Source organism: Canis aureus, chromosome 18 (genome assembly GCF_053574225.1).
Source record: "Canis aureus isolate CA01 chromosome 18, VMU_Caureus_v.1.0, whole genome shotgun sequence".
NCBI lineage: Eukaryota > Metazoa > Chordata > Mammalia > Carnivora > Canidae > Canis > Canis aureus.
Genome location: NC_135628.1, coordinates 24,083,039 through 24,109,983, shown reverse-complemented (window position 1 = coordinate 24,109,983; position 26,945 = coordinate 24,083,039). Strand labels below are relative to the sequence as shown.

General features: G+C 40.6%; 1 protein-coding gene across 1 annotated transcript; it reads left to right on the top strand.

Moving 5' to 3' along the window:
* The first annotated feature begins 395 nt into the window (after nucleotides 1–395).
* GPNMB (glycoprotein nmb) lies at nucleotides 396–26,623 on the top strand. Its single transcript, XM_077856537.1, has 11 exons — nucleotides 396–626; nucleotides 9,103–9,255; nucleotides 10,284–10,427; nucleotides 11,707–11,871; nucleotides 14,569–14,727; nucleotides 15,044–15,352; nucleotides 20,067–20,165; nucleotides 20,823–20,925; nucleotides 22,753–22,967; nucleotides 25,513–25,606; nucleotides 26,051–26,623. The coding sequence occupies exons 1-11, from the start codon at nucleotides 557–559 to the stop codon at nucleotides 26,202–26,204; spliced, it is 1,665 nt and encodes a 554-aa protein (XP_077712663.1). The 5' UTR covers nucleotides 396–556; the 3' UTR covers nucleotides 26,205–26,623.
* The last annotated feature ends 322 nt before the right edge of the window (nucleotides 26,624–26,945 follow it).

Sequence of the window (26,945 nt, the reverse complement as noted above, 5' to 3'; positions counted from 1 at the left end):
TCCGTCCAATTTCAAGTGATTGAAGAGCTTACCTCCCCCAGCTGTGTCCCCTCCTGGGGGAAGGGAACCTACAAGCATTTTAGCACCGGGAAGAGCTGGTCATTTGAATTATAGCAGAGGAAGCCCCACTGTGATGTCATATCATGAGCCAGGTGAATGAATCCGTAAAGGAGCCCCAGCAAGTTGATAATCAATGAGGTTGGAGATTGAAATCTTGTTTGGTGAAGGATATTAAAATGGGGCCATAGGAAAGGAAGTCCCTTTAACCAGAAATATGGAATCACAACATTGAAACGGTGCGCCTGTAAAAAGAGAAAAATAGATGCTAAGAGTGAGTGAGTCAGAAGCACATGAGTTGTAAGAGCTTGAACTCCAGAGACCAGATCAGGCAAGACTGCTTAATACCATCACATGATCTGCCCCGAGGCGCCCCTGTATTTAATTAAAATAAGGAGTGGGGCACAGCAGAGGCCAGAGGAGCACTGTTGTTCTTAGTGGATGGAGCCAGAGGAGTTAAAAGTTAAGCCTTGATTGCCTGGGTCTGTGAGAATTCAGCATGGAATGTCTCTACTGTTTCCTGGGATGTCTGCTTCTGGCTGCGAGGTTGCCCCTGGATGCCGCCATAAGTGAGTAAAGGAGTTTCTCTTTTAACCCATTCTTTGTCCACTGAAGTGATGGGTTGTCTGAAGTATCCTTGTCTAAGCCAGAAACTTAACTTCATGAAGATCCTCGGGAAGCTTTCTTGCTCATTTCTTCGGAAACCTTTGGGAATGCTGAAACTATAGCAAAATGCACCCCAAACCCTGCTCCATTCTTGGCTTCAGGCTCTGGGAAAGTAATAACCATGCAGCAGCCCCTCTCTTAGGGAGCTTTTTTCCCCATTGCAATTGCTACTTTCTCTCCTGCCAGACACTGGAAGGGTGGAGATGTGAGGGGAACAGTCTCTGGCCTGAGAACAAAGCAAATGCCACCCACTAAGCTTCGTCTAGTTTCTATCCAGTAGTGGAGGGAGCTGGAGTGAAAGGGGGCCCGAAATCTAGAGATAAGTTCACTAAACATCCCGGCCCAGAAGCTGTTGCTGGTCCTGTTGAGACTTTCACAGACCTGCAGGAGCTTGCTGCCTCTTGAGTGAGGTTACTGAGAGAAGAGCCAAAGCCCAGGCTCTCTATTCTAGTCTCACGTTAAAGACTGGGAACTTTCTAACAAGCCTGTTGCCCAGATCACTGAGAGCAGACTCTTCGGAGGTGGGGTTGGAGCCTCCTTGTTTAAAAAACTGCTCTTGCAGGACACTTGAGTAGCTTAGTAGGTTAAGTGTCTGACTCTTCATCTCAGCTCAGGTCTTGATCTCAGGGTCCTGAGTTCAAGCCTTACGATGAGCTCCACACTGGATGTGGAGCCTACTTAAATTTAAAAAAAAGAAGATGAAGAAAGGAAGAAAAAAAACCCCTCTTGTGATTGGAATGCAAAGTAGGGTTTTGGCCCACTGCACTTTGTGGCCCATTTGTCCTGTCCCGGGGATGGGTGGCAATGGTGGGAAAAAGAAGTAAATTATACATCACCCAGAAGGTCCATTCCACTTCATTCCAACAGAATAGGGACATTCACTGGATGAAAACTTCAGGGGTCTTAATTTTTGTCAGACAACTCCATGGTGCAGGGGTGGGACGATAGGTGTAGAGAAGGGGTCACCGTGTACAATCACTATACTGGCTGCTGCGCTTACATCTCTCAGGTAGTTCCCACACCACCTTTGTAGAGCACGTGGTCCTCTCCTCATTTAACGGGTGTGGAAACCAAGAGCCCAGGTGTTGCTTTTCACCTGCTGGGCCCACTTCTTCAAGAGCAGAATCTTGGATACATGATCTACACTGTGCAAACCCTCTTTTCTCTCCTCTTCCTCCTTGTGGGAAGGAAAATTCCTTTAAATAGGTTGTCCTTGTAGGGGGCCATCCCAGCAGGAGTACTGGGTTGAGAGAGGAAGAAGGGGAACCACTGGTACCCCCAGAGAGCAGGTGAGTTTTCCCCAGACTGGAGAGGGCCAGGCAGGGGTGAGGCATGAGAGGGGAGTACGGGGGCTGCAAGGCCCCCAGGGTAAGGGCAAGGGTAAGGAGCAGAGTGGTCAGAGGCTGAGCCCTGAGCCTTGGACCATGCGGGTCCTTGGAGACCCCTTTCCTGCCATCTCCTGTGACTGGATGGGGGAAAAGCCACCACCTGCTTGATGAGGGAGCCCAGATGCAAGGATTTCAGCAGGATGCTAGGCCTGGGATCTGGTGGCCTCAGAACAGTCCTGGGATGCTAGCGCTGGGATGCTCATGTTTCCCAGATGGGGATCCCAGCCACAGACAAGGCGAGTGACTTGCCCCAGGCTCCACGGCTATGAAGAGGAAGAAAGTGCAAGCCAACTACTGTCCTTCCTGCAGTTGGACAAACTTGGGTTCCCTGCGGGCTGGACCACAAGTAACTTCACACCATTGAGCTTTCACTTCCTCATTTGCAGAACTGGGTGAAGGGGGTTCTTGTGAGATCAGCAAACAAGATGGCTTGGGGTGGGAGTCCTACCGGGTAGCAATCGTCTCACCTCCAGGTAGCTCCCAGGACAGATTCCCCTGGAGTCTTCAGTCCTGGGAGCTGGAGGGACAGAGAAGTGACAGTCAGTGGGACCCTGTGCCTAATGCTAGCCTTCTTCCCACCCGTACTAATTTGCTTTGCTCAGTGAAACAGATTAGCCTGAGGTTAAATGCTGGCTCTCAGTTTGAAAGGAGTCCCAACCTATTAGGCAAAAGGTAATGAAACCTAGCATTCCTGTCTTCTCCTGCCCCAGACTAAATATTCTGTTCAGAAAAAATAAGGATGGGTAGAATTTACCATTTTTTTAAAATTTAAATTCAATTTGCCAACATATAACACCCAGTGCTCATCACATCATATGCCCTCCTTAATGCCTGTCACCCAGTCACCCCATCCCACCACGCACCTCCTGCAACCCTTTGTTTCCTAGAGTTACCTACCATTTACATCCTCATGGATGGAACTGGAGGGTATCATGCTGAGTGAAATAGGTCAATCGGAGAAAGACAAATATCACATGGTTCACTCATATCTGGAATATAAGAAATAGTGAAACAGATCATAAAGGAAGGGGGGAAGCAGAAACTGAGTGGGGAAAAATTAGAGAGGAAGACAAACCATGAGAGACTCCTAACTCTAGAATTTACCATTGCATCAAACACCAAGGGATTCCTTGCCACTTTCCAATCATAGGCCTGGTAAAAAGGAGGCAAGAGCAGGTGTTGACGAAGTAGTTAACAACCTGGCCACCACCTCTTTGCTGGTGGACAGAGCAGAGATTCTAGAGTGGAGAGAGAAAAGCTGCAGTGGTGCTGGGTGTGATTCCACTTTCCTTCACTTTCAACCTCCCCTCCCCTACACACTTTTTTTTTTCTTTTAAAACGCACTTACTCTTCAGTGTGTTTTGTTCTTTTTTTTTTTTTTTTTAAGATCTTGTTTATTTATTCATGAGAGAGACACAGAGAGAGGCAGAGGGAGAAGTAGGCTCCATGCAGGCAGCCCGATGTGGGACTCGATCCTGGGACTCTGGGCTCAGGCCCTGAGCCAAAGGCAAATGCTCAACTGCTAAGCCACCTAGGCATCCCTTGTTCTATTTTTTAACTCAACTTTTTTTTTTTTTTTTTACATTTTTTTTAATTTTTTTATTTATTTATGATAGTCACACAGAGAGAGAGAGGGAGGCAGAGACACAGGCAGAGGGAGAAGCAGGCTCCATGCACCGGGAGCCTGATGTGGGATTCGATCCCGGGTCTCCAGGATCGCGCCCTGGGCCAAAGGCAGGCGCCAAACCGCTGCGCCACCCAGGGATCCCTAACTCAACTTTTTGAGGTCATTATAGATTCACTTGCAGTTCTAAGAAATAATGCAAAGTTTTTAAGAAATAGAAATCTGCAAAGAGATTCCTCTGGATACCTTATCCAGTTTCTCCCAACGGTAACATCTTGTAAAACTATTGCTCAGTATCACAGCCAGGACATTGACACTGATACAGTCAAAATACCAAACAGTTCCATCACTACAAGGGTCCCTCATACCCTTTTGTAGCCAAACCAACTTCCCTTCTCCACCTCACCTCCTGCCCTGGCAACCAGTAATCCATTCTGCATTTTATTCTCGCTTTAAGATATTATGATAGAAACATTATAGTATGTAACTTAGGGGCATTGGCTTTTTTTTACTCAACATAAATTATTGAAGTTGTTGCATCTATCAATAGTTCTTTTTTATCACGAGGTAGCGTTCCACAGTATGGATATACCACAGTTTGTCTAAACATTCACCCATTGTAAGACAGCTGGATTGTTCCAGTTCGCCACTATGAATAAAGTTGCTATGAACATTCATGTACAGGTTTTTTGGTGACCATATTTCCATTTCTTTGGGACAAATACCCAACAGTACAGTTTTTTGGTTGTGTGTTACTTACATATTTAGTTTTATAAGAAACTGCCAAACTATTTCTCAGAGTAGCTGTGCCATTTTATGTTTCCACCAGCAATGTATGAGTGATCCACGGTCTTCACATTCTTGCCTACATTTGATGCATCACTATTTTTTTATTTAGCCATTCTGATAGGTGTAGAGTGATATCCCATTGTGGTTTTAATGTGCATTTCCCTACTGCCTAATGATACTAGACATCATTTCATGTGTCTCTTTGCCATTTGTATATCCTCTTCAGTGTAATGTTTGTTCAGGTCTTTTGTCCATTTTCTAATTGGATTGTTTTTTAATGTTGAGTTTTGAAAATTCTTTATATATTCTGGATAGCAGTCGGTTACAGGCAAAGTGGTTTGCAAATATTCTCTCCCATTTTGTAATCTGCCTTTTCATCTTCACATGCTATTTCACAGAGCAAAAGTTTTTCATTTTAATGAGATCTAATTTATCATGTCTGCAGGGTCAAGTCAAAGAATTCTTGCCTAGCCTCAAGCCTGAAAATTTCTCCTATAATTTTACTTTCTCACAGCACCATTTGTTGAAAAGCTATCTTTTGAAACTCCACTGGGTTGTTTTTGTATCTCTGTCAAAAATCAGTAGGGTATATTGATGGGTCTGTTTCTACATTCTCTATTCTGTTCCATGGACCCATGTATCTATTCCTTGTCACTATTCAAGTTTGTATTTTTCCTGGATTTCTGACATTTAAAATCAGAGGAGAAACCTGTGTTTTGATTGGTTCTGGAAACACTGACTTTCTCTCAGGATCTGAGGAAGAGGAAGACTCTTTGGAACAGTGGGGGGGAAAGTCAGTCCTGGGAATCAAAAAATGTGAATCTTCATTTCCACTCTATTAAAGGTGACCTGAGTGAATCCTGTCACCTCTCTCGGCTTAAATTTCCTCATCTCTAAAATGAAGTGATTTGAAATAATGTTAGTTCATTCCAGATTGAATATTTTACCACTCCATGACTTAACTTGAATAAATATCGGGTTATAAACTTATTGGAAAAAAATGTATTGATAAACTTAAATTTATTGCCCTCACTTAGTTTTCCAAATAAAAACAATCTCCCAGAGTCATAAGACATTTTGTTTTTGTTTTATCTGGTTTTTGTCTGATTTGGAGGGCCAGAGAAGACATGGCCTGAGGTTGATCAACACAGCCTGCTTAGTAACAAAATCAAGACCAGAAACCAAGTTTTGTAACATTCACCCATTGTAGGACATCTGGATTGTTCAATATTCATTTCAATATTCTTTTCCATTCTGTCTCCCTTATAAGAAGGAAATAACAGGCTTTTCCCTCTTCCTAACAAAAAGGAGAAATAAAAGATAGAGGTTAGTAGCATCCATTCAAAATGGGTTCTCTGAGCACCTACTAAATACCACACCTGTGGAAGTCCTCTTCCAGTATTTGAGAAGACAATATTTCTGGCTTTATGGATCCAGATGACACAAGAGCATATGAATTGATGAGAGAACAGTTTATGATACTGTATGATTAGGGGATGGCTATGGGTTACAGACAATTGAGCTTTTCGCTGTAACAGAATACTCAGAAAGGTTGAGCAAGACGCTTGTAATTTAACCAGTCCAGAGGCAGGCCAGACTAGAGCAAGAACTCGATAACACCAAGAACTTTTTTTGTGTGTGTGTCCTTCCTCTCTGACATCCTTGGTGTGTTGGCTTGCTTTTTTAGATTTGTGTCTTCATGGTTATGTATGGCTGTCACAGTTCTGAGCATCACATTACTACCTTACTATCTCCAAAATCAATTATGATGTGAACAAAAATGGAGTTTGTTCTTTTTAAATTTTTTTATGAGAGGAGGAAAACTTTCCCAGATGCCCTCAGAGGACTTCCTCTCAGTTCTGATTAGCCAGATTCTAATCCTTTGCTCCTGCCCATACTCTAAGGAAAGCTAGGAAACTGAGTCTTTGGAATTTTGAACTGGTATAGTAGAAGCTCTAAAATAAGGGAAAGAAAAAAGTAGGGGTGCAGCCTGGAAATGGCTATTAGGCAGGCAGCCAACCAGTCTGCTGCAATCCTCAAAGGAGAGACCAAGTGACCATTGGAGTTGTCGGGCAAGGTAGAAAGACAACAACTTGAGATTATTTTTATTTTTTTAAGATTTATTCATGAGAAACAGAGAGAGAGGCAGAGACATAGGCAGAGGGAGAAGTAGGCTCCATGCAGGGAGCCCGATGCAGGACTCGATCCCAGATCCCAGGATCACGCCCTGAGTTGAAGGCAGGCGCTGAACCGCTGAGCCACCCAGGTGTCCCAAACACTTGAGATTAAAAAGAATTTCAAAAGAACTAGAATTTTATTAACCCTGGAGCAAACCCACAAAACAAAAAGATACAGCTGATGAGCCAGAAGTGGAGATAAAATGGATTCCAAAAAAAACCCACAAAGTACAGGAAAAGAAGAAAAAGACATAAAGAACAGATGGGACAAATAGAAAAATAAGATGGTAGGCTTAAATCCCACAATATCAATAAATACATTAAAAGTAAATGACCCCATAAGAGACTCTTTTTTTTTTAAGGTTTTTTTTTAATTTTTTTTTTAAGATTTTATTTATTCATAGAGATGCAGAGAGAGAGAGAGAGAGGCAGAGACACAGGCAGAGGGAGAAGCAGGCTCCATGCTGAGAGCCTGAAGTGGGACTCGATCCAGGGTCCCCAGGATCATGCCCTGGGCTGCAGGCAGCACTAAACCACTGCACCACCGGGGCTGCCCCCATAAGAGACTCTTAATCATAGGAAACAAACCAAGGATCGCTGAAGGGGAGGTAAGTGGAGAGATAGGGTAACTGGGTGATGGGCATTAAGGAGGGCACATGATAGTGACCATGATATATAATGAGTACTGGGTGTTACTTTTTTTTTTTTTTTAAGATTTTATTTAATTATTCATGAGAATAAATAATTCACAGAGGGAGAAAGAGAGGCAGAGACACAGGCAGAGGGAGAAGCACGCTCCATGCAGGAAGCTCGATGTGGGCCTCGATCCCAGGACTCCAGGACCACGCCCTGGGCCGAAGGCGGTGCTAAACCGCTGAGTCACTCAGGGATCCCAGCACTGAGTATTATATAAGACTGATGAATCACTGACCTCTACCTCTGAAACTAGTAATACAATATATGTTAATTAATTGAATTTAAATAAAATTTAAAAAATAAATGTAAGTTACCTAAATACTCCAAATGAAAGGTATGCTGTGTACCCGAAACCTATTTAAATATAAAAATATATTTCCATTAAAAATAATAGGATTGGGATCCCTGGGTGGCTCAGCGGTTTAGCGCCTGCCTGCAGCCCAGGGTGTGATCCTGGAGACCTGGGATCGAGTCCCATGTCGGGCTCCCTGCATGGAACCTGCTTCTCCCTCTGCCTGTGTCTCTGACTCCCTCTCGCTCTCGCTCTCTCTCTCTCTGTCTCTCATGAATAAATAAATACAATTTTTTTAAAAATAGGATGAAAAGAGATTGTACTAATTAACCACTAAGCATTATTATCAAAGTATTCTTCAGAATAAAGAATATTACAGAGATAAAGGTCAATTCCTAATGGTAAGAGGATTAATTTGTGAAGACTCAGCAATTCTAAACAGAGCTTCAATATACATGAAGCAAAAACTGACAGAACTAAAAGAAGAAATTGGCAAATTCATAATTATAATTGAAGATGCCAACATTCCTCTCTCAATAATTGAAGTAACAAATAGAAAATCAGGAAGGAAAAAAAAAAAAAGAAAAAATCAGGAAGGTGGAAGTCTCAAAACATTATCAACCAGCTCTTAATATAAATGATGTTAAAAAAAAAATTAAAACCTGTAGATTACACGGTACATAGGGAGCATTCACCAAGTCAAGCCATATACTGGGCCGTAAAAAAGTTAGATTGTTTAACAGTGGGTTCTCTAGTACTGGTATGCGTCTCTAGGAAACCCGGAGGCATTCCTGAGCCTGGCATTCTTTTAGCCAAGAGAACAGGTAAGAGGGGAAAAGATGCCAAACCTGATCTGAATATCAATGGCATCAGCGTTTTCCTAATGATAGCATATCAAGTCCAAATATTCAGAGAATATGTATTGAGAAAGCAAATAATGGCTAAGAAATACCAACTTTTAAAATTTTTCCTTGACTCATTTATTTTAGGGAGAGAAAGCAAGCATGAGACGGGGGAGGGGACAAAGAGAAAGGAAAAGACAGTCTCAGGCAGATTCTGCACTGAGTGCAGAGCACAATGTGGGGCTCGATCTCACAATCCTGAGATGAGGACCTGAGCCAAAACCAAGAGTCGGATGCTTAACTCCCTGTACCACCCCGCCCCCCCCCAACCCTTGACTCATTTAAAGTACATAAAGAGGGTCTAAAGAGTTGGATTTAAGCTCTTTCCAGTAGACTTTAAAATAAAAACCTCTGTTTGACATATTGGAAATATTAAGTATGACTTTCCAACCTTATGAAATGAGAAGTTGCTGTAAATATTGTTAGGTAAGTGGTAAATGAAGAATGGGGTAGACAAAATAATTTGTTTTTCAAAAAAAAATAATAATTTGTTTTTCAAATATTGATATAGAATTTCACGATGTGCTGAGCAATGAAAGAATTTCTGGTTATCTGAGGGAGCACAACCAACTAACTGGTTGGTCTTCAGATGAAAATGACTGGAATGAAGAACTGTATCCAGTGTGGAAGAAGGGAGACTCAAGGTGGAAAAACTCTTGGAAAGGTAAATCAATTATTCGAGCCAAACAACTGTTATTTTCTATTTAATTTAGTTTCGTGGTTGTAGACTTGGAGATCCCCTGGCTTACGTTGCTTCTGTGAATGACAGGACTCTAGTTACCAAGTGGGAGGCACATGGATTGGGCAATCTTTTCTTATCTCAGTATTGTCACTAAGTCACATACACAAAGGTTTAATCCCTTTAGAAATGGACAAGTTTGTAGTTCTTAGAAGATTTTAGAGAGCACACAGATTTTACGCTCAAACCTCTTTCCATCATGTGGGAATGGTCCTCTTCAGAAGATCTGAGATGCTAGAGCAGTTTTGACCATCTCAAAAGTGTGGTTTATCAGAAAGTGAGTATCTTTCCATTCAAATTAAAGAATGAGTCCTTGAGTCATTGATTTTGAGTCTAAACAAATACAGACCCTTAATACTTGTTTTCTCAATCCAATTGAGCACATTTTAAAAATTCTAAGTAAATGTCCTTTCTATGGTCAGAGAATTCTTTAATTGATCTGACTTTGTGTGTGTGTGCCTTCTAGAATGTTGTACTCTGAAAGCAAAAGTTAGGAAAATAATCCAGAAGATAATTTATTGTTAAGAGGCATAAGAATGGGAGGACACTTGACTGGCTCAGTTAGTAGAGCAGGCAATTCTTGATATCCAGATCATGAGTTCAAGCCCCACACTGGGCATAGGGCTTACTTTAAAAAAAAAAAAAAAAAAGGCATAGGGAAGCTCTGGTCCTTATTAGTGGGTTTAACTCTACTTTGTTTATTTACCAGTGAAAGGAAAAAGATACTTGATCATTAACTTGTACTTTTTTTTTTAAGATTTTATTTATTTATTCATGAGAGACACGGAGAGAGAGAGAGGCAGAGACACAGGCAGAGGGAGAAGCAGGCTCCTTGCAGGGAGCCCAATTCAGGACTCGATCCTGGGTCTCTGGGATCAAGACCTGAGCCAAAGGCAGACACTCAATCGCTGAGCCACCCAGGTGTCCCTAAATTATACTTTTCTATGTGTTAGGAGGCCATGTGCGGGCGATTCTCACCAGTGATTCACCAGCTCTTGTGGGCTCAACGATCACATTTGTGGTAGACCTGGTATTCCCCAGATGCCAAAGGGAAGATGTCAGTGGCAACATAGTCTATGAGAAGAACTGCGGAAATGGTAAGGAATGTTATTCATGGAACAGTCTAGTCCTCCTAACTACTGGAGCCCCATCTCATGAACCTGAAGGCTCTCAGGTAATTCCGTAAATGCAAGGTGCTGTCATCCTATGTCGCCCCCGCCTCAAATTGGGTGACAGGGAGATGTTGCTCTACCCAGTTCCTACATCAACATTAGCCAAATCCGCTTGAGCAAACTGGTGGCTTTCCACTTGGAACTTTCTTCAAGAGTTACATTGCCATGCTCAGCTTTTTCTTAGTATCTAGTTGATTAGCCAGAGAATACCTTGTTGATTCTCAGATTTTGGTCTGATTACTTGGAATTCTTTTGGCTACTCAAACAATAGCCAATTTGACAGAAATCTGGTCAGATTAATTTCTATATACAGGTATCGTTTAAGCAAATGTGTGTGGCTAGTGCAAATGCAAAGACGTGTATGTTTTGGTTTTGCTTTGCTTTTAAAGTAGGTAAGCTCTTTGTACATGTTAAAGAGCACAAATGAACACAAATGCATCAAGAGAAATTATTTTGAGAACTGCACATTCTCAAAAACTCTGAGCTAATTACTGAGATTCTTCAATCAGTGACAAGACTGGTAGATGCACTTATGATGGGATTTTATTACTTAGAACTTCTGTTAAACTGTTGATGCATTCATTTCTTATTAATTCATCATCTTCCTACTAGGAGAAAACATTAGATTCTGTATAAAAAGGGTTTGATATTTTTAAAGTATTGTTTATTATTAGTAGTAATTTTTCTTTTTTCTAAAAATGCTAATTCTTATGAATGTTTTAAATAACACTTTAGCCCTCTGAGCATTTTTATATGAAGAAGTCCCTGTGAACTTAGGAAAATTTTTATATAATATTTATCACCACATAAAGAACCACTGAGTTGATTGATACCAAATGACTCAGGTGAAAAAAAAAAAAAACCTACAGATAGCAGTATCAATGTAAAAAGATTAAGTATCCCTCAGTTTGAATACAGTTGTGATGTGGAGATCCAATATTAAAAATAAATATATTGTGGTATCTCTAGAATGAATCTTTCTGAATAATTGCTTTATATGAAATTTTTACAGAAATATAACCTATAGGCAGAAAACGGACATGCCAAAAATATATACCACTGGATGAATTCTGAAAATTAAGGTTTTAGTTGTTCAACTATATTTATATTTATTGAAAAATATAAAAAGATGTTTAATTCAATGATGAGCGTTGAGCATTCTGAGCCCAGATGACAAGCCTGGGTTGTTTCTTTCTCTGTCTAGATACTGGTCCATCGCCTGACCTGTATGTTTACAATTGGACAGAGGAAGGCAGCTGGGGAAATGGTACCAACGAACACCATCATGATGTGTTCCCTGATGGAAAACCTTTCCCTCACCACCCTGGATGGAAGAGATGCAATTTTGTCTACGTCTTTCGCACACTTGGTTGGACTTTTTACAAAACTCCTTTAGCTTCTTCTTTACTTGCCCTTAAATTGTTAATTTTGTTCTCTTTTCTTATTCTATAATCAAGAATGCTAACATCAAGAGTTTAACAACAGTTACTCAATTAACTTTCCTTACCTAGGGTACAGGGGAAGGAATGAAAAGAAAATCTTGTTGTAGCTTTGGCAAATCTTTAGGACACCAAAGAATTAAAAGAAGGTAAAAAATGGATTCAGTTTTCTTTTTAAAAAGAAAACTAAAACTAAAAAAAAAAAAAAAAGAAAAAGAAAAAGAAAACTTTTCAATTTCTTTCTGTCTAAAACAGTAACATGAGAAAATAGGAATAGTTGTTTGGCACACAGATGGGCATTTAATTTTTTTCTTTAATTTTTTGTTGTCAAAAGATTTTTTAAGAAAGAAAGTTATATTCTTTGTAGGAAATTTAGAAAATGCAGAAAGTACCAATGAAAAATAAGTCACCCATAATTAACACCCAGAGATTATCATTATTAACATGATGGATTTTTTTTTTCGCTAGTACTTCTGGGTTAATATTAGAGTGTATAGGGCAGCCCGGGTGGCTCAGCAGTTTGCACCGCCTTCAGCCCAGGGTGTGATCCTGGAGACCCAGGATCGAGTCCCACATCGGGCTCCCTGCATGGAGCCTGCTTCTCCCTCTGCCTGTGTCTCTGCCTCTCTCTCTCCCTTTCTCTGTGTCTTTCATGAGTAAATAAATACAATCTTTAAAAAAAACTTTAAAAAAAAAAAAAGATTAGAATGTATACACGTTTTTGTTGAATATCATGAGCATTTGAGTATATCATTAAAATTCTTTATGTACATTATTTTAATGACTGTATAATATTCCCTGTGTAGACATAACAATCTAACCACTATTCTTTTTTTTTTAATTTTTTTTCAATTTTTATTTATTTATGATAGTCACAGAGAGAGAGAGAGAGAGAGGCAGAGACATAGGCAGAGGGATAAGCAGGCTCCATGCACTGGGAGTCTGATGTGGGATTCGATCCTGGGTTTCCAGGATCGCGCCCTGGGCCAAAGGCAGGCGCCAAACCGCTGCACCACCCAAGGATCCCTCTAACCACTATTCTTTGACAAAGCCTATCTTCTTTTTTTTTTTTTAAACCACAAATGGTCTCCACTTTTGTTTTATTATTGGTGAAATGATTATTTTTAGGAGGAGCAAGTTTAGGTTATAACTTACCAAAGATGCTAAGTTCTTAAAAATGTCACCAGGTGCCACCTGGCTATGAATGTGTGAAAATTGCTACTATAATCATGCAGGCTCCAAACTTCTACATGTTTTTGTCTTTTTTTATAAATCAGAGGAAGTTTCTCTGTTCCATTAACTCATTTATAAGTCAAAACAACATATTAACAATACACATCAGTTTAACAAAGCACAAAATATAGATCAAATATTATGACCATCTAGTTAAGTCGTGAGTGAAGGCTGACTTTGTTTCTTTGCCTTTATGGCTCTGTCAGTCAACTCCCCAGATGCCATCATTTCCTTGAGCTGACCATTTGCATGGAGTCATGTATGCTCACCAACATTCCAGTCTCTCTTTGGCTCTTTTTAGTCAAGATGTCTATTAAAATCAGCTTTCAGCCCAGAAATTGCTGCTTTTCTAACTCGACTGTTTTGAATTTCCACATTCTGAAGTCTCAGAGTAAACAGATATTCTCCTTCAACAAATAGTTGCTTCTGTGGTCCTCGATGCCAGCACTAACATTTTCCCCATGTGTCACTAGTCCCCTGACTAGTCCCCTGACTAGTGACACATCTTTCCCCTCCAACCTCCAACCGAACCACCTCTGCATCTCAAGGTAAAGGGGATTCCAAGTCACATATCCCTGAGAAGATTAGTGTGTTTTTCTGATACCTTTGACCATTTAATAAACATGGTCTTTAAACATCCCCGCAAGCCTTCGTCTTACCATCCCTGTCATTCCAATCACACATCTATGCGGGGCCCCTCAATAGGATTAGAAAAATCCTTAGGCCTTAAGAGAGAGGAATTACTTTCTTCATCTAGCCAGTGGTAGTCAGATTTAGGTTAGGGCTGGAGAAGGAAAAAGAGTGAGTCAAGAATGTCCTAGAAATGTCTTTATAGAACTACTGCATTACTTTTTACACCTACCATACCCTGACCTTTTTTTTTATCACTTACTGTGTTTTTTTATATATTTCTATTAGTAAACGGAGGATCCTAGTCCAAAAGAAAGAAAGAAATTGTTTAATTATATAGCTGAAATAGTAGTATTGTTACAACAATAAAGTACATCTTTGGATAGATTTTAACTCCTTTGGATACCTCACCATTACATTGCATGAGTTTTCTCTGAAACACATGTATTTCAAGTGCCTGACCTCTTATTTATAAACATTTTTTATTTGTAAACTAGGGACTAGCAGTATTATCCCACTAAACAGCTCTTTTCATTTTAACCAACTATATACAATTATATTTATGTAACTGTGGGTTTGTATATAAGGTTTTACATCAAATGAGTACCATCTTCCTTTCTGAAGCAGCCAGGACCGCATCCCCATCCTGTTTTTCCTTTTCCAGAGCACTTTCTAAGTGGCAATCACTAGTCAAAAAGAAACAACAACTTCCTCTAATGATCACATAATGTGGCCAATAACTAAAAATTTCCATCCTCTCAAAGGTCAGTATTTGCAGAAATTAGGACGGGGTTCAGCAAGAGTTTCTGTAAACACAGCCAATGTGACACTTGGCCCTCATCTCATGGAAGTAATTGTTTACAGAAGACACCGACATGCATATGTCCCCATCGCAAAAGTGAAAGATGTGTACGTGGTAACAGGTGAGTGGTGTGAATTCTAAGGTAACTGATGGTGAGGCTGTTAGTTCTGGTGCTGTTAGTGGATTAAGAAAGAGTCAGAACCAAGTGATCTGGGCTCAGTTACAATTCATATTCCCTAGCTTATATGTTTAATTATATGGTGCTCCATCTGTGTTTCCAGAATAACTTGGAAAAACACTAGAAAACTTACATAGGAGAAGGGAAAATGATGCTGAGTTATCCCTCATTTTAATTTTTTTAACCTAAAAGCATTATTGAAGTCATCCACTTAAAAATCAAGCAATCACGTGTTCTTTTGGTTTTGTATATCTTTTAGATCACATTCCTGTATTTGTGACTATGTACCAGAAGAATGATCGGAATTTATCCGATGAAACCTTCCTCAGGGATCTCCCCATTATGTTCAACGTCCTGATTCACGACCCTAGTCACTTCCTCAATGAGTCAGCCATTTACTACAAGTGGAACTTCGGCGATAATACCGGTCTGTTTGTTTCCAACGCTCCAACTTTGAATCACACATATGTGCTCAATGGAACCTTCAGCCTTAACCTCACTGTGCAAGCTTCAGTGCCTGGACCTTGTCCTTCACCTTCACCCACACCTCCAAAACCCACTTCTTTATGTAAGTGCTTTCCAGGTGATCTTTGATGGAGGTTCCTTAAGAGCTAAAAAAAAAAAAAAAAAAAAAAAGGTTCTAATATATGTTACATAATTAGATCCCTAGTGTAAAGGATTGTGAGAGAGACTGTAGTGATTCCATTCTATACCTGAATATGGCAGAAAGGAGAGTCTGTTTAAAGTTATTTTGCAAGTAGTTTTGTGACTTAGGTGCAGTTCTTTGATCTTCCTCATTTGCATTGGTCCTTGTTATGTGTACAGATGCTGTCCCTGTCTGGCCTGTCACATTTCTGTTTCTTTCTCATTTCTTCTAGCTATGAAAACACACCTTGGCCCCTTATAAACATTCAGGCCATCCCCACTTTCTTTCTTCCCCCTCCCACATTTTTCCCCATCTTCATTCTCCTCCCTGCCCACATCTACCTCGTGTCCCATGAAAACACAACCAATTTGGAAAGCAATTTCCAAACGGCCCAAGAAAGAATGTACCTTGAGGGATCCCTGGGTGGCTCAGCGGTTTGGCGCCTGCCTTTGGCCAGGGGCATGATCCTGGAGTCCCAGGATCGAGTCCCGCATCAGGCTCCCTGGGTGGAGCCCGCTTCTCCCTCTGCCTGTGTCTCTGCCTCTCTCTCCCTCTCTCTCTCTCTATATATATATATGTCTATCATAAATAAATAAAATCTTTAAAAAAAAAAAAAAAGAATGTACCTTGAGAGTATTTCTCAGCTTCAGACATTAAAATTGTTCTGGATATATAAGGAATAATGAATTAAATCCCACACTCTAACAGTATATGAAGCCATTCAAGAAGTTCTTAAGAGTCTACCTTGGAAAGTGTTAGATTCCCTCTAATGCCCTACTCTACCCCACTGCGCCAGGAGTACATCTTAGCACTTCAGTGCAGAGGGGATGGTAACAGATACATTCTCCACTGGTCACAAGAGGGCGCCATCACCAAGCCCAGAGGAAATACTCCACCGTGATGTCCAGACTTGTTGCAATTCTTGTTTTTACCAAAACCTGTTATAGGTAATAGTTATAACAGTATGTTATTAATAAAATTAGATCTCATCAAATAGGACATGTCTAAATCAAGACACCATTAATTATTGGTAATTTTGATTCATTCTTTTCTGAAATGTTTTAAATTACAAAATTAATGTATATTCCTAAATAAAAATTCAAATAGAGAAGTCTAGAATAAAAATGAAAGTCCCTATTCACATTCTCCTTGCAAGAGTTTAACCTTGTTAATAGTTGGAAGCTTTTCTTTCCATCTTTTTCTATGCATTTACAAATATATTCTATAAATATACATAGGCATTTTGTTTTAATATTTAAGTGCGTGAGCTCATGCTATGTATATGGTTCTATGATTTGCTTTTCTTCACTTAACACATCATGGACATCTTTCTCTTGTCAGTACATATAAATCTAACTCACTTTTTTCAGTGGCTCCATAGCATTTCATAGTATGTATAAATTTAGTAAGTAACGTGGTATGTACAGATGTATAATTTAACCATTCTTTTTTTGATGGTTAAGTTATTCCTAATTCCAGTTACAAATATAACTGCACCGAACAATTCTAATTGTGTAGCTTCATTCTGGTATTTCTGTAAGAGAATTTTTTCTATAAGTATTGATGGTCTTCTTTAGACATAAGGAGACGAGGTGTAAAATTCAAAATAAATTGCAGATGTCTGTAATATCTAGAACTGTCTAGAAATTCCTAAGTGGTAAGGAGTTTAATGTTCATTTATTCTATCAGTAGCCTATTTTAAATTGCATTTTTATTAAGCTAGCTTATTTTTCTTAGAATGTATTTATATCATAGCATGTATAAAAACATTTTTTAAGTCAGTGAAAGGGAGGGGGGATCCCTGGGTGGCTCAGCGGTTTAACGCCTGCCTTTGGCCCAGGGCATGATCCTGGAGTCCCGGGATTGAGTCCCACGTCAGGCTCTGGGCATGGAGCCTGCTTCTCTACCTGTGTCTCTGCCCCTCCCCCTCTCTCTATGTCTATCATGAATAAGTAAATAAAATCTTAAAACGTCAGTGAAAGGTATTTCAATTTTTTTAATTATTTCCATAGATTATATCATAAGATATTAGATAGTAACTTTATGAGTTATGTTTTCTAGTGAAGGAAAGCTGCCTCACTTTATCTAAAAGTGTTGTTAGATCGACCATAATCAACCCCAAAATGCTTTATAGTAACTGTGAGAGTTGAGGACAGGAGGGATGGGAATAATTAATGGGACTGGAGGAGATGAAAGTCATTTGAACTCCTAAGCGGGAGTATTTTCAGCGATGTGGATCCTATCAAAGGCATAGATTATAATTTGAATTAGGTTCTCTTTGTTTTTGCTAAGTGTCTTCATAAGAAAGCACAGCCACTAAATAGAAACCAAATGCAACCACATGGGTGAGACAGAACCAGGGTTGAAGAGATGACTCAGGAAACTGATTACATCATAGGGCAGACAGGTGTGCCTGAATTCACTTTCCTTAGCTAACAGTGAAAGTCTTAGCTTTCAGACTTTTGTGAGTAAAGTCTTAGCTTTCAGAGTAAATCTGCAGAGAACAACCTTTGTTAAGACTGAGGCTGATCAGTATAATTCACAGAGAGAGTTTATGCTAAAATACACGTCATGACACCGTTCTCTGGGTAACAGGGACATAAACCATGAATGAAGTCTGAGGTTCACCTTCTTTCCCATCTGTCTTCCCAGGTGTTAGTTTTTCTTCCATTAGTCCTTTAATTGTACCTTCACTTAAGATACAGGGATTTGGACTTAATAGATACATCTACAAAACTCCATAATCATTTTTATAAGCATTCTTCTAAAGGTAAAATCCTTAACTTATATCATTTGTTCATTTTTCAAAAGAAATTTTATTTTAAAAGATGCTAGGGTCATGATTCCATGTTCTAACTTGATGAATTCTCCCCATTAAGGGATCCAGTCATCTTTACTACCCAGCACAGAAAGTACCTATTAATGGCTCTAGAGCACATCAGGCCTCAGGATGGAATGAATGATTGTCCGATAATTTCCAAAGGACCACCCTGAAACTCCAGGGATATTTGAATCTCTAATGGCATCAGAACCTCTCTGGGCTTTACCCCAAGCACTGTTTTCCAAAGAGTGTGATGCAGCACTTGTTTCTAGAGAAGCTCAGAGAATCACGCAGAGAAGCCCCTCCAAACAAAGGAGAGTCCTGGGCACATCCATCCCCCCACTAAAGACTCAGAGAAGCCCTGGAGAAATCTCCCAATTGGCTTCCCTCCCACATGTCATGATGTTAGAGTCACGGCTCTTAATGAAGTTTCGATGTCCTTCCCCTAAACTGCATCCATTTTCATGCTTTTTGAAATTTTCAACATTGTATTTTCTTTCCAGTTTTTTCTTTTATTAAAGAAACATCAGCACCTTAATTAGAGCTTTTACAATTGTAACTAATAATAGAATAACTAATAATTAAATTATTTGCCCTAATCATATTCAATGAGTTATTTTCAAAAGTATCTGATATTCACTCCTTTCCTTCCCTGCACCTCAGCCCCTCAATAACTGCAAGACGTTTAGAATATAAGCTTTGGAGCCATGAGACACCCAAACAAAAGAACTGCCTTTTTTTTTTTTTTTAATTTATTTATGATAGTCACACAGAGAGAGAGAGAGGCAGAGACACAGGCAGAGGGAGAAGCAGGCTCCATGCACCAGGAGCCCGATGTGGGATTCGATCCCGGGTCTCCAGGATCGCACCCCGGGCCAAAGGCAGGCGCTAAACCGCTGCACCACCCAGGGATCCCAAGAACTGCCTTTTTTCATGTTGCTTGCTTCTTAATCTCTTATGCACCAATCTTCACATCTGAAATTATGTATCTATGAATGTGATAGATTTCTGTTCAGCTATTAAGATATAGATATTCTGTCTTTGGACAAGGGAACTGCTATTTATTAAGGATTTCCTATGTGGCAGGCATGAGAAGCAGGTTTTACAGATCTTATTTCATTTAAATTTCATAGTTCAACCTTAGTAGGGCAATTGGTATTAGTTATGTCTTACAGATGAGCAAATTGAGGCAAGGAGAGGTTAAATGATATACCTGTGGTCTCAAACAGCCAAAACCAAGAGACCTGGAATTTGAGGCTCGAATACTTGGCTCAAAAATTGAAATAGGATCTAATCTATCCTGGCCTGCTTGATTTCATCATGATTATAACACACATTTTAACAGGGCTTCTACCTTTCATTTGATTCCTCTGTTTAAGGAAGATACAGGATTGTGTTTACTTACATAATTTAACAATTATGCCTCCTAGCTCTCACATCTCTATGAATCAGAACATATTTAGTTCAGATTTCTGCAGTATTTTTAAGATTTTATTTATTTAGTCATGAGAGACAGAAAGACACAGAGACATAGGCAGAGGGAGAAGCAGGCTCCCCACAGGGAGCCTGATGCAGGACTCAGTCCCCAGACCCAGGGATCAGTACCTGAGCCAAAGGCAGACGCTCTACCATTGAGCCACCCAGGAGTCCCTGCAGTAATTTAATTGTATGGAACTCTTGATGTTTTTCTAAAGGGCAGGGGGATGATTAGATTTTTGGTTATCATGTATCTGTTTAGATTTGGGGTTATTAGGCATTATGTGCATCTTTTACGTTCTCAGCAACTAATCTAACATCTTGTTATTCCAACTCCAGCATCTGCTGGTGACAACCCCCTGGAGCTGAGGAAGACCTCTGGTATAACCTGCCTTATTAACAGATACGGCTACTTTAAAGCCACCATCACAATTGTAGGTAAGAGCAGCAGGGGAAGGGTGTTAGAATCTCCCTGGGGCCACCCTTTCACTCTATTGACTCTGGAGGGGCAGGGGCAGGGGCACCCACTCTGTTCAGGGTGATGCCACAAGGGTACAAGCTGATTCCATCAGTTTCTAGATTCCCACTGGCCCACACCAGTCTTCCTTAGACTGGTAGAAATGAGTCCAATGTGAGGCCCATGTACTAAGGAGCCTGCCTGAAGCCTAGGTCCCCCACACTGTGCATTCCAGAACTCTGAAGGAAGGCAAGCAGCAAGTTCCCACAACCTTCATTTTCTTTATCTAGCTGATTTCACAGAGTCACATTTCTTATGTGTAAGAAAGAGAATTGAACAGGGCTTCCATAGATGGCTCTGTATTATGGGCACTGCTCATGGGCACCCACAGAGAAGACAGGTAGGGGCCAAAGCCCAACCTGGGCATCCTGGTTCTGGAGATGGGAGCTAAATCCCCAGCTGTGCACCCTGGGGCTGAGAGAAGTCTGCAGAGGCCTGAGACCAAGGGCTGAGTCTTCCCATGGAAGAGCGGGAAGGCCATGTCTCTGTTTTGTGTGGCTTTCTGATTTATTAAGGAATGGTTTGGTTTAGATTCTATTGTATTTTGATGTGTTTTCCTGTGGGGGTTGTTTTGTTAGAGGGAATTCTGGAGGTTAACATCATCCAGATGACAGATGTTCTGATGCCAGTGCCACAGCCTGACAACTCCCTGATGGATTTTGTTGTGACCTGCCAAGGGATGTGAGTACATGTCAGTCAGAGGAATGGGTTAAGGTCTGAGCAAAGGCCTTAACACCATCTCCCCCTTCGAAGTTGATTTAGATTCCTGGTTCATCAGTCAGCCACAACAAGGAAAGGGCCCTGTGAGGTGCTCTGAAGGCACACTTGTTTTGCTAGATTGAACAATGCTTATTACCTTTAAACTTCTGATGAGATTGAATAATAATTATTGATTGAACCCTTACTATGTTCTTAACATTTTACATATGTTCTCATATTGAAACCTTACCCAATCCTGAGTCTTCTCATTTTAGAAATAGGTCCACTGAGGCATACAGTGATTCCAGAATTTGCCCCCATTGATGGCAGGTACCTGCAGAGCATGGTTCACAGGCTATGGTCTGGCTCAGAGCCTAACACTTAGGCTCCCTGAGGTCCCTCCAAGTGATGGGAAGCCAGTGTGGAACAGCCATGTCCTAGTATTAATTAATAGCCATGCCCAATAATCCTGTATCTCTAAACTTTACAAAGTTTTTTCTAATGTATTCTATTTTACTTCCTATGGTTTGAACTATATAATAGACTAAATATAAGTTAATTAACATATAAATACAACATTAACTAAAAAGGCTAAAGCATTCACAAATTTACAAGTAAATTATAAATTAAGTAGTTAAAATGTGTATGTGTAAATGTATAAATTAATCAATAGAATGAGATGTTATAAAAATGTGGCCTTATTGATTAAAAGGATAGCTATAGGGGATCCCTGGGTGGTGCAGCGGTTTGGCGCCTGCCTTTGGCCCAGGGCGCGATCCTGGAGACCCGGGATCGAATCCCACGTCGGGCTCCCGGTGCATGGAGCCTGCTTCTCCCTCTGCCTATGTCTCTGCCTCTCTCTCTCTCTCTGTGACTAAAATAAATAAAAATTAAAAAAAAAAAAGAGAGAGAGAGAGAGAAAAAAAAGGATAGCTATAGAAGCTTTCCAGCTTGGGGAGAGGAGAAGGATGATGATGACAGAAAATTGAGAAAAACCTGATGAAGGAATGAGGCCAGCTGATGAGAGAGCATGTCCTCCATGCCACCCACACCTCAGCAGAGCCAGCCTCAGAGTGTGGTCTCTCCATCCAGGAGGTCCACTAGAAAGTCAAACAGTAATACTTCATAGCCACATTGCCTTGTGGTTGTCACACCTTGTTTATTTTAATCCCAACTCCACCCCTAACTGCTTGTGTGACCTCAGGGTCATCTCCCCTCCCCCAGCTGGTTTGTCACCTGCTACACTAAGCTAATCTTACTTTCCTCATCAGGTCATTGAGAGAGATAGACAAGACCATGTCATACATCTACAACTTCGTGTCTTGCATGTAGTAAATACTGCATAAGCAGCCATTGCTGCTGTCCCATCTTCAGGGACCCAGGGGGCCGGCTCTGGCATTTAATAGTATCTTTGCTGCACACCTAAGCCACCTGCACCTGCAGGTATTCTAGGGAGCCCAGGCATGGAGGAATGACTTGGGCTTTACACAGTTTCCTCCAGTCCCCTGCCTTGGAGGGGTCATAATTTCTTCCTTCCCAACTCCCAGGGCCACATCTTTCTAAGGAAACAGGGGAAACAGTAGCTCATACCCAGGTTTGTTTAAGAGTAAATTATATGTGACAATTTGATATCAAACAGTTTGATATTCTACATCATATGCAAGAATAAAAGAGTAAAGTGAAATTCAAGTTAATTCTAGTGGAATTCAAGTGGAATTTCTAGTCAATTTTATAGACAGATAATGATTATGATTGTCTCTTCGAAACTGATACTACATCTCCCTCCCTTGGTGCTACTTGTGCTCTCAGGATGCCAACAGAGGTCTGTACCGTGGTTTCTGACCCTACCTGCCAGATCACGTATGACACAGTCTGCGACCCTGTAGGTGAGGACATGGGTCATGAGTGTTTGCTGACCGTGAGAAGAGCCTTCAGTGGGTCTGGGACGTACTGTATGAACCTCACTCTGGGAGATAATACAAGTCTGGCCCTCACAAGCACCCTTGTCTCTATCCCTGCAAGAGGTAAGTTTTGTTTTACAGTTTAACAAAGGTTTCATATTGTAGGTACAGTTGTGTGTCCTATACTGAAGCCATTCAGGGTTCACTATCAATGTCAACTTTATTTCAGTGCAAAAATCACTGAACTAGCATTAATATGGATTTGAAAGCTGGCATTAAAGTCCAACAGCAAATCCTACTTAGGGAAGCGATGAGAGAGAGAGACCCAATGAAATAATGACCAAAGATAAGTCTTTTGATGAATAAAATCAGCTGTGATCATGGACCAGTAATAATGGGATATGATCACTGCATACTCGAAGAGATTTATATTTCAAGGGAAAAGTATAAAGCCTAACATCAAAAAACAACAATGTTCTCCAATTAAATTATAAAAATGGGGATACTGGTATCCTGTTGTCATTAGGATCCCCCTAGGCAAACAAATGAAGCCAAGAAGAGAAACGAGAAACCAGGTGGACTCCTGGCTCATTTCTAGCTTATCATGTATCCTCTTTTTTTCCTTCCCAAAGTCTACCAAGCATAACACTGAAACAGTAACCAACTTATCTAGTCCTCAGATGTTCACCAGCAAATCTACCCTTTGCCTCCCTAGTGCTTCGAGAGGTGAAATGCTAGCAAAGTGGATTAAAGAATTTCATTGAGAAATTTTCATTTGCTGGAATGAAAGATGAAATTTGTGCACACATTACAGCACTTATTTTGCTGCTTAATCTGAGTATTGTCAGGTATAGTCTAATAACTAACTCACAAAGAACTCCTTTGGATTTGGAGCCTATCTCATAAGGTAAAATGTACTAAAACATAGATTTACTCATTAACTTTATAAAAGGCAGCTTTAACCTCTTGAAAGAAAAGCTTAAGTAACCATACATATAATTATTTGTATTAGGGCTTATAGTTGGTGAGATTGAAGGTACAGATTTTAAAACAAAACAAGGCTGTAAAGGTGCCCTGCTTCCTCTAGTGGGGCCTGCTCTGTGGCCCCCCGATGGGAGGGATGGAGGGAGGGAGGAGGTGGGCCGGGGACCCTGGAACGGAGGGAGCTGAGCTCAGGGTTTCAGAGCTGTCACCTCCCGAAGTTGCTGTGGTTACTCATCTTGTGCTGGTGTGGGATGTTTTTAAGTCTTTTAGGGTCATAACCTATTCTACGAAGCTTCCTCAGTGCTGGCAAATCACTGCTCTCTTATCTAGATTAGATGTTTAGATATTTGCTTTCCTTTAATTCTTCTTGCAGTGAGTGATAACTTTAGATCATCTGAGCCGTCTCAAAATCCAAATAAAGGAAGCTCAGAAAGAGAGCGTTTAATCCAGGAAGAATTGTAACTTGATGGCTTGGGTTTCAAAGTCAGAATTTCAGAAATAGATCTTTGGTCAAAAGCAAACCCATGAACTTTTAGCAGAAATGACTTTTACTCATTGATTCCATGAAGCACCTGCAATTCTTTCAACAAATATTCGTTGAGCATCTACTCCATGCCCAACAGAGCTCCAGGCATGAGAAACAGAGTTCTAGACAGCGTGGGGAGCAAGGTGAAGAAGGTCCCTGTTTTTATGAGTGGGAAGAGACAACAAATAAAATAACAACACTGTGGAGAAGGTAGAACCAGGTTGGAGCACAGAGTGTGATGAGCATGGGAGAGAGGGGAAGAGGTTGGCTCTCTAGATTGGGAGGCCAATGAAAGTCCTACCCAGCCTGCAGCATCTGCTTGTGAAGGTCCTCCTCTGAACTGAAGCCTGAATTTCAGGAATGAGCAGTTCATTTCAATCATTATAGACCACTGGTAGGATTTGAGTTTTATTCTGTGCATAAGGGTAGTCACCAGCAGGTTAGAAGCATGACCTGATTGATGCTTTTAAGGATCATTCTGACTACCGAGTGAAGCAAGGATCATCGGAAGGTAGGAGTGGAAGCAGGTAGACAAGAGGTCCTCTCAGGGGAGAAGGCTAGTGGCTGAGACTGAAGTAGTAGCAGAGAGGATGGAGAAAAAATAGATAAACTCCAGTTACACTTGGGCAGCCGTGACGAAACTAGTTAATTTGCTGGTTTCCGGGAATACAGAGAAGACGTAATCCCTGCTTTGTGGTTCCCACGGAGCTGAACACTTAAAATGAGTCAGGGAAGGATATTCCCAGCAGAGGGCCTGGAGATTTGAAAGAGCAGGGGAGAATAGGCAACTCCCAGGATTTTTAGTACAACTGAAAGGCAGACAGTGGGAGATGAGGCCAGAGGGGTGGCCAAGAGGGTCATGGAGCCCTTCACCATGTGGGTGCTCCTGGGTCAGCTGATACCTGAGCAGGTGTCTCCAGGACATGATATGTCTCTTCTGTGCCCTTAACACAGTGTTCCGGACATGCTAACTCATTCTCTAAATGGAAGATAAGCTGACCCAAAGACTATGTATTATTTAATGGAAAAGATTACTGAAAACCCAGAGGGAGCCATATATCTTCTGATAGCTCCTTTCCTCATTTATTTAATTGCATTACAAGCAGCATGTCCCCTATGTGGAAGATGTCACTAATACGGTCTTGCTTCTGTCCTAAGGCCCAGCTTCCCCTTCAAGAATGGCAAATGGTGTCCTGGTTGCCGTTGGTTGCTTAGCCATATTTGTCACTGTGATCACCCTTTGGGTATACAAGTAAGTTTCTGCTTTTAATACTTGAAATCACTATAGTATATTGTCAAAACTAAATTGCATATTTCTGCATAAATGGGCCATTTCCCCTTTTTGTTTGTAAACATTCTGCATAGGGGAGGAAAATCTTCATTGAATGATGAATACCAAACTAGACTATTAATTTTGCTGTGGTTTTCCTTTAATCCTAAAAATGCTACCAGACATCAGTAACTTAACAAAATTGTGTCAGCTTAATGTTTAACACATAATCACACATTATAGTAGGCAGGCACACTTCTTGCATGAACAAGGGACAATAACTATACTTTCATAAGACAGCAGTGTTTTAGAAGCTGTGGGTTGGATTAAATGGAATTAACCCTTTTACACTTGGCATGTAAAAGATTGTAGAAAGTAACATATTCCAGCTGGAGATCTTTTTTTAATCTACCACATTGTTTTCAGAAAACACAAGGAATACAACCTGATAGAAAATAGTACTGGGATCGTGGTCAAAGGCAAAGGCCTGAATGTCTTCCTCAACCGTGCAAAGGCCATGTTCTACTCTGGAATCCAAGAAAAAGATCCACTGCTCAAGCACCAACCAGGAACTCCTTAAATCTTCAGCTTTATTTCTGACAACAGCTCACTCTTCAATGCCATTTGTGTGAGCTGTGCCAGAGTTGATGACTATCAATTTCTTTTCCTAAAGATTATTGTTAAAATCTATATCGCGGCTTAGGGAGGTTCAAAGTTTTTTTTAATAGGCTAGATGACATTTTAGAGAAGTGGAAAGGAATTATGCTGTGCACAACCTCAGCCATTTTATAGAACTGATAAAACCAGTTAGCAGTGCTTTCTTTCATTGTGATTTATGTTTCATTTATGTCTTAGGTCATCAGTGGGATAGATACGCTACGTCCAAAGAGTAGGAGGAGAAGGTACTATTCACTAGAGTCTGGCTTAGGTTAACTGGAAGGAGAGGCTGGATACTTTCTAGCTTATCCGTGTAACCAAATACATAAAACCAATATATTCCTGTCCTTAAGATCATGTTCCAAGCTAACTGAATTCTACTTCAATGAACATGCACGAGATCCCAACAAAACAGCAACAGGCCAAACATTTAATGTGATGTGCATGGTTCCTACACTAAAAAATTTGTATATACTAACCTAATATATGGGTGTGAATATTTTCGTGACAACCTGCCCTGCTGAGATGTGTAAAGGAGTGGTATTCATTCATTTATTCCATGGACATTTCTTTAGTACTTTCTGTGTATCAGGCATGTTGCTAGGTACATGGCCCTGTACTCAGGATGGTGACACTCTTGTGTATATATCTGAATTTCTGTACA